At 50.4% G+C, this 8,550-nt stretch overlaps 1 protein-coding gene across 1 annotated transcript; it reads left to right on the plus strand.

The window, feature by feature from the left end:
* Positions 1-931: 931 nt before the first annotated feature.
* Positions 932-7,588, plus strand: LOC104861235. Its single transcript, XM_010622615.1, has 5 exons — positions 932-945; positions 2,712-2,779; positions 3,085-3,187; positions 4,182-4,515; positions 7,448-7,588. The coding sequence occupies exons 1-5, from the start codon at positions 932-934 to the stop codon at positions 7,586-7,588; spliced, it is 660 nt and encodes a 219-aa protein (XP_010620917.1).
* The last annotated feature ends 962 nt before the right edge of the window (positions 7,589-8,550 follow it).

The following is an 8,550-nucleotide window of genomic DNA, read 5'->3' on the forward strand; positions in this document are numbered from 1 at the left end:
AAACACCCTCATATCCTCCTTTTTTCAGCTCTACTATATTAAACCTGTTTCAGGCATTCCTTACAATCTTCAAGGCCAAGCAATAGTAGAGCATGCCCATTTTTCCTTAAAAACACAATTACAAAAACAAAAAGGGGCAGTATGGCCCACCTCTACAGACTCAATTGGATCTTGACACTTTTATTTTAAATGTTTAAATCCACTGGCAGAAAGTAAATACACTCCATCTGAACTCTATCAGTAAAAAGAAAAAATACAGATGCACCTAGAACACAAGTTTTATGGAAACATGTCCAAACAGGAAAGTGAAATAGCCCAGTGCAGTTAATAATGTGGGAATGAGGGTATGCTTCTGTACTGAGAGATAATGAAACACTGTTATGAGTGCCATCCTAGAACATGTGACTATAGACAGAAGAGATTCACAGATTTGTGGTGGAGTCTGCTGCTGCCAGGCCCGTCAGTGCAAGCCTTCTCGCAGATGACCCTAGAGGAATTTCCTCACCCATTGATGACCACACAGAAAATAAAGCTCATGACATGGAAACAAGTGAAGAAAACAACCCAGGAGCTGAAAGGCTAGTGATGAGACAAGGCCTCCTGCCTACCCCAGAAAATATGCTCATTGCCGTGATGAACATCATCGCTTGTTCTTCTGCCACAGGGCAAGCAAAACTCAACAGTACCTAGAAACAATTCAACCATAAGTCATGCTGTTTCAAAAACATAAAGGGAGAACTGCTGGGAACCAGCCATGATATGTATAGATTGGTGGGAGTCAGGCCACAGGAGCCACAGTCCCAAGGCTCAGTGTTGACTTGCCTCAGGAACAGAGAAGTATGTAAAAGGTTACAGACTTCCTGTCTGTGTGGAAAAGCCATAAGCGCAGCACTTCTGGGGCAAGATAGCATTATTCTGAAGGCAGTATAAAATGCGGGCATCCAGGTATGGAGAAGGACTTAGCTTGTTTCTTTGCAATGTTAAACTTGCTCCCTATCTTACTACCCTAATCTCACTGTTTCTGGAATAGTATATTATTCCCTCCCCTGTGCTTCTTGCTGAATAATAAAAACATGTCCACTATAGAGTTCACTGAGCCTGTCTACTAGAAGCAGATTCCTCCCAGTCCTGCCTTAAATATTGAATATTATCTCTGTCTCTTTCTTTTATTTCCTATCACCCTCCCAACAGATATTCCGGGGTCTGATCAGCTCCCAGCAGCCACCCACAGCAATTAGCTTGCTGGAAATGGAAAAAGAAAAGTAATGTAAAGAAAAAAATGTGACTTCTCCACCAAGATCTTCAGGATAAGTTAAATAGAATTTAGAAGCCATCTTATCAAGCACAGAACAGAAGTTTTATTTTTTCTCCATCAAAAAAAGGGAAGAACATCCACATGTGGCCAAGGCACTGACCCTTTCTAATGAGAATGTGGAATTCTGGACACCATTCAAGCTTAGTTCAAATTTAAATAACTTCACCAAAATAAGAAAATTTCTCATGAGAAACCAAAGCAAAAGCACTAAAATACAATCATGAATCTAAATTTTCATGTGGGGACCACTTCTCCAGATGGCCAGGGCTCCTGGGAACAGTGTCTTGGCTACAAAGGTATATTTTCTATCCCTACAAACTGAAAAATGGTTCTTCTTCAATGGAAGTTAAACATCCCATTTTCAACATTGGCCATTAATTATTTTTCCTAAAGAATTTCTGGGTTTTTTTATTTTTATAAAATCTACAATCCAAGAAAATATATCAGAGTTTTTAAAGGCTTGATTTTTAAAAAATAATTTTTATCTTTTCTCTCCTTGTTTAAAAAAAAATAACTAAAACTTTTACACCTCAAAATAAACAAACAGAAAAAGCCCTGAGATACAACAAAGATGAAAGGCCACAGGTCTTGGATTGGGCATTCATAACAAGGGGAGTGGAATTGTTCTGTGCTGTCACCACACTGAGTCATGTGACCAGGCAGCAGGTGGCTGTGGTGACACGGATTCAGAAACTGGTCATCACTGCCTGAGTGGAGGGCAGAGGCTTCCTCCTGTCCCCTGACCCAGCTGCCCCTGCTAGGATCACCTCTGATGAGACCCGATATCCTGTCCCTGCCTACCAAGCACAAGAAGGAAAGTCATCCCCTATCCAAGAGGGTATCTGACACCCTGGTAGACTGGAACTCTACATACACCATGTTTTCCTGTACGTTGCTATCTATGATAGCTTAATTTATAAATTAAGGACTGTATGACTATAGCAACAGTAACTGAGAATAGCATAAATGAATGATAATAATATACTGTGATTAGAAGTCATATCAATGAACTCTTTTCTCTCTCTCCCTCTCCCTCTCCTTTGTATTGTCTCACTCTTCTAGTGATGACCACAGGATGGAAATCAGGAGAGGGAAGGTAGACAATGCAGGCATTGTGACTTGCCATTCGGATGTGACATGAACATTTGAACATTTCACTGTGACGGTCACTCTGATAACCAAGACAGCTACCAAGAGGGCAACAGATCGGCAGCATGTACAGTGAGGATGCTCTGGACAGAAGGACAACATATGTGCCAGGGAGGAGAGAAGGGACAGCACAAGACTTCATCCCGCCACTCAGAAAGGCATGCAGTTTAAAACCCATCGATTATTCCTGGAATTTTCCATTTAATGTGCTTGGACTAGAATGGACTGTGGTTAACTGAAACTGCAGAAAGACAACCACAGATACAGACAGACTACTTTCCTCCAGTTTCAAAGTTCATATCCAGGAGAAGACAGGTAGATTTGGGTATTTCTGCCCAAAATTTCTCCGATGAGCTGGAGAACTCATTACAGATGGAAGGAAGGATCACCACCCCCAAGGACCCCACCTTGTGCCAGCCTTATGAGGACTACCCTCTGGCGTGCCCTAGAGGTACAGAGCCCAGGGCCTGTGCTGTTGAGGGAGAGGTGGCCTGGGTGCTCCAAGGGCAGAGGCTGGAGCTGATCTGTGGAGGCGTGAGTCCCACATGGGCTTATCCACCCAGGCATTGGCAAAAGGACCTGTGCAGAATCTCTCACCACACAGTGCTTTGATTTTTCAGGGCCTAGTTTTACAGGCAAGAGGGTTGAGGTCACCGAGGGCCCACAGAGGCGAAGAGCCACACCCACACCCCAAAGTCGACTCACAGATTCTTCTGAGTACAGGTAGGGCTCCCATTTGACCTTACTCCAAAGAGGCTTCAAATCCTACGGCTTGCTAATATAGCTAAAGGCATCAATTTTCATAGTATTAGAGTCAAATTTATCACTTTAAATTATAAAATAAAACTTAAAACCAATGACATTGCCTTTGAATTACTGGCGATAGTCTTTGGGTAGGAGAATTCAGGCCATACCTGAAGAGAGGAAAAAAATTGTCAAGATCAAGAAAGCACCACATAGCAACACCAAGGCATGTAACTTACTGGGACATATACACATATGGACCACACTTAGGAGAGAAAAGGCCCCAGCCAGCACAACAAAACAACGCCACACCAAATCACTTGCATTCTACTAAATAGGTGACTAAAATGAAGGAACTTAGGAAGGTTAGGAGTAGAAAGAAGAGCAACAATAGAAAAATAGAAAAACAGAGAGTGGGCAGAAAGAAAACACAAAAGGAGGAGATGAACAGAGGGATAAAAAGTACAGGAAAGCACAAATCTGCAGGCTTAGGCATAGACAGTAGAGGTGCTCACAGGTCACCCCATCACCTGGAGCCGCAGTGCCCCTGTGCTCTCTACATGCACACAGTTCACCTCTTCTGGTTAGTCTCTTCCAAAGCCAGTACATTCCAACCTCCAAAGGCAGCACAGACCAAGAAAACTGCAGACAGGGTTCACAAACACAGTGTCCAGTCCTATCTCAAGTGGGGCTGTAGAAAGGCAGGAAGAAACGAGCCTGGAGAGTGTGCTTTGTCAGTCAGTTCCCAGAACATCCAAGCTTCTGAGGCTGCACATGGGTCTTATCAGAGGGAGTGGAGGGTACCACTCAAGAGCCATAGGCACTGGGGCAGGGGCAAGAGAGGGTCTGGGGTGCCCACCCAGTGTGGACCCAGAGGTCTGCAGAGCTCAGGCTGGGCAGGGTGGATGAGTGTGAGCCACAGGCTCTTCTGTGATGTAACTCATCCACCCTTTGCTGTGGGACTCTGCTGCAGGGAAGGTGACAACCAGCTGGCCCAGGAGCAGTGGGGAGGCCCAGGCACCACTGCCAGGACAGAGCCTGCCCTCCAGTTGCTGAGCTGCTGTGACCAGAGGGAGGCAGCACAAGGATTCAGCCTCCTGCGCTGGAGGGAAAAAGGCATAAAAAGTGAAAACATCAAAGTAGCATCAAAGGACAAGCTGTGCCAGCTTTCACACCCTCCTGGCTCCAGCTTCTCACCTGTTTCTGATCAGTTGGAACAAGGACCCCTCCCCCAGGCCTCCTGCCTTAGGAAGCTGGGACCAGAGCACCTACCTTTCCTCCTTCAGGCTTCTGCTCCCCTCCCCATTGTGAGTAGCCATAGATAAGCACATGCCAGACGACGCCAGCACCTGGAAATGAGCCTCACTGGCTCTCTAGGGGTCTCCAGGTCCAGTGGGGGAGGCCCATTGTCTGGTTCTATGGCTCGGTATTCCCTGGGGGCCTGCAGGAAGGGCATTCTGTGCCTGACAGGTAAACCAAGAAGGCTCCCAGGCCAAGCAGGATTGAACCTCCCCGCTGCCCCAGGACTTTATAGCCCTTTCTTCTCCTGCAGCTCATCAGGTGTGAGTTTAGAAACAGGGCACTGAAATCTCCCCACCGTAGGCCCTGGCTGGCTTAAACAGCAGTCGGTCAGGTCAGCCCTGGTGCAGGAGGTGGGCCTTCAGTGCTGTCCGTCAGCCACCTCCTGAGGGGTGGAACCATGCCCGGCACCTGGATCGCCCCTGTTCACAGGCTGCAGAGGGGCAGGATTTCTACATCTGTGTAACAAGCAACTGTGGTCCTTCCATGGGGTTGCCAGGGCTGACTGAAGCAAGGCCAGGGGGTCTCCAGACTCTTCCACCTCACCATGCTCTCAGTCTGGTCCTTGCTGCCCAGGCTCACATTCCCTGAGCTCTCTCCTCCCATCTCTGCCTTTTGGTCCATTTAGTGGCCTGGTCTGTGCCTGGGGCACCCTGGGCTGGCAGGCATCGAGGCAGGCAGCCAGCAGAGGTCATGGGGGGCAGGTGCAAGGTCTGGTTGACTCTTGGAGCTTCAAGGTCGGAGTCCTGTTTACAAACCCACAGCTCAAAATAGGAGCTGAGCTAGGGTAAGAGAAGTCAGGCTGTTCACAGGGTTCTCTTAGGCTGGAGGGAATTTTAAAAGAAGCACAAAGCTGGCCTGTGGTTGCATGTGTGACCTCGTCACTGTGCCTGGGTAGTGGCCAGCAGAGAAGTTAAAATGTCACAGATGATACTTAACACTTCATCTTTGCAGCAAAAGGCCCTGCAGGAGATGAGTACACATCTGTCTGTCTGTCTCATGGGCAGGCTGTGGAGTGATGGTCCCTGCTGGAGCACGGCAGGGGTGCCCTGCACAATAGATGAAGGCTTGTTGCGCTCGCAGGCCACTCAGCAGCTTCAGGGCCAGGTCACAGCCTCACTCTTAGGTGAACAAATGGCAGAGAAGCAGCCTGCTGCTGGTGAGGTCTGTCTGTCCCAGAGCGCACTGACACACAGCAGACACTCTCCAGTCCATGGGCACCCCACACACTGAAGCTGTCACACACACTGAAGTCAAAGGCCCAGCGTGGACTTGGTGACACTGGACCTCACTGCTGGACTACATGGCAGCCGGTGGCTAGAGCTGTTCTTGGTGAGCTCTGGGTGGGGGCTGTGGGGATCTGGAGCCCCAGAATCTTCAAAGCAGCGGTGTGAGCCCCCAGCACCACCCACTCCCGTGCTGGATTGAGCTGGGCCTCAGGACCAAGGATGGAAGGGTACCTCTGCCTAAATACTCTAGAACCTGCTGGCAGGTTGCAGTAAGGAGCAAAGACCTGCTGATCTAGGGCCATAGTAGCCTCCGGGTGCCAAGAGTACCCAGCTGGTTTTTGAGGCTGACAGAATTGCTCCCTGATTTCCTTCCACTTGCAGCAGAGGGTTCTGAGGGGTTTGACTTTCACAAGGAGGAATTTGTTTCAATTCTGCGGCATTTTGAATGCCAACCTAGGAATTTTCCTGTCAAATAATTTTGGGTGACACTTGAGTATTTTTCCTTTAAAATCTGCATCCAAGAACTCTTGGCTTCTAGAAAGGACATCTTGGTGGCCAGGGCTCTGGTGACAAGAGACATGAGGGACAAGAGAGGGAGAGGGTGGAGAAGGTGCCCTTGCTGCACAGGGTGTCATTTCCCACGCATCTGTCGTGGCGCTGAAGTCTCTAGGGAACAGTCCTGACTCATCTCAACTGGGTACGCTGTGGTCCATGTGGTGGGGGTGGGGGTTCAATGCCAGGCCTGCCCATGGGGCAAGCCAGGCTCCCAGGAACCAGCCCTTAGCCCCAGCAACTGCTCTTCAGACAAAGTGGAGATTCCAGGGCCCTGCACCCCCTTCCCCAGCCTATTCATTAGAATTAGGACATTTCTGCACCTGGGCTTCCTTCACTATGATGTGCAGTGTTCCCTAGCACAAAAACTCAGGGCCTCACTGTCCACAGACTGCTCCAACAAGCTGGGAGGTGTTTATGTCCTGCTGTTTCCATGATAAACTTTTCTGAAAATTACTTTAACCCAGCCAAACAACTCACCTGAAATGATCCCCTGAAGCTCCCGTGGATACCCTGGCTGTCACAAGACCCTGTCCTCAACCGTCTGAGGATTCGCCCACCTGTGGGAGCCTGTCACATGCAGTGGCTCAGCTCCAGGCTGTTCTGCTAACTCAGGGTGCTGAGAGAGGGTGGAAGGGCTCTGCCACAGAATCTGGGTTCCCACCAAGACGCTTCAGGCTTGAAACATGGCAGTGTCCTCAGCTGACTGCCACCCTGTCGGAGGCTGGACCCACCAGAGGAGCAGCCCTGCCTGCTGTCCTGCCTCTCTAGTGACCCTTCAGTGGGTACATGGGGCCTCCCTGAGGCTGCTCCAGCATGAGCCTGCCTCATGTTAAGACACCTCTGTGCTGGCAAAGGGAGTCTTTGTCACTGTTTTCTTATCCCACAGCTGCCATCCAGCAGGCAAGTCCAGATCCTCCTAGATGGAGGGAGAAGAGGGGCAGAGAGTTCAGGAGAGGACAAGGCACCTGTGTGGTGTCCAGGTTACAGAGTGTGGGCTCAGCCATGCCCCAGAGGTGGCCCAGAGGTGAGATTGCCAGATGTCCTCAGACAGCTATGTGGTCAGGCAGGGAAGAGTGGGCAGATGCCCAGGCACTGCACTCCCTGGGGCACTGTGATGGGAGCTCCAGGAAAGTTGGGCGTTTTCTGTTTCCTGCAGGTACAGACCTACCTGCATCCACAGGGTGGGGATTCAGGGACTCTGAGGCTAGAAGAGAAGCTCCTTGCTGCAGACCAGTCTCAGTTCAGCAACCTGGAGGTCATGGATCACTGGTTGCTCCTTGCACCACTGTGGCTCTGAGGCTCCTCATTACCCCCAATGTGACCCCAGGCTCACCCTCAGCCTCCAAGCCCACCCCACCCCTGGAGTCTGCTGGTCCTTCTATACTGGGCAGAGGTTGGTAGGCCTCACCCTCCTTCAGAAGGCCTTGTCCAATGACAGGGGCACCTGTCGCTGCTGCCTGCCCTGTTCTATGTAGGACACTGTGCTGAAACTCCTCCAGGAGGAAGCAAGGATAGGGTAGTGGGGCTAGTTGTTCACTGCATCCCCACAGGCAGTGAGTGACAAAGTCCTGCACCCAGATCCCATGTCCGCCAGGAGGGACATAAGCAGCCAGGCCTTAGCCCTTAGCCCCTCTCCTGCCGGCTGCCCAAAACTCTCAGGAGTTCCCTTTAGAAGCAGCAGTCATCAGGGCCTCTGATGTCCGTGTGGACAGATGCTGCTGCGGACAGCTGTGCACCGTTAGCTTCACAGGGATGGAAGCAAGGATGATGCATCCCTGACACAGCAGGCCCTGAGTGTCCAGGAGGTACAGGGCTGGGCAAGAAGTCTCGGTGTAGGGCAGGGGGTGCTGGGATTAAAGAAGTGGCATCCATAGCTTGGCATGGACTTGTCATTCAGCACAAGGAGACACACAGTCTACCAGGAGGTTTGGAGCCAGAGCCATGCTGGACCAGGCTGGGCACGGTGAGAACCCTCCCTCCCTGAGTGACCTGCTGCACCCCAGTGCAACCCAAACCTACGGCTTCACAGGCCAAGAGGCTCCATCCTCGGAACCAGGAGTGAGGGAGATTCAGCTGTCCAAGATGCCCAGCCTCTTCCTTGCCTGCCATTACCCAGGCTGAACCAGCATCCATGCACAGCTGCTGTGGTCCTGTGAGTCCTGACACTACTTCAGCAGGTGGTGGGGAGGACCCTGGGTATGCTGGTCACCTCAGGGCATGGGCCATGTCCCTCCCCGGCCCAGGTGGGGAGCAGGTGTG

The sequence above is a fragment of the Fukomys damarensis genome, unplaced genomic scaffold (assembly GCF_012274545.1).
Source record: "Fukomys damarensis isolate Sample0158 unplaced genomic scaffold, DMR_v1.0_HiC HiC_scaffold_1, whole genome shotgun sequence".
Taxonomy (NCBI): Eukaryota; Metazoa; Chordata; class Mammalia; order Rodentia; family Bathyergidae; genus Fukomys; species Fukomys damarensis.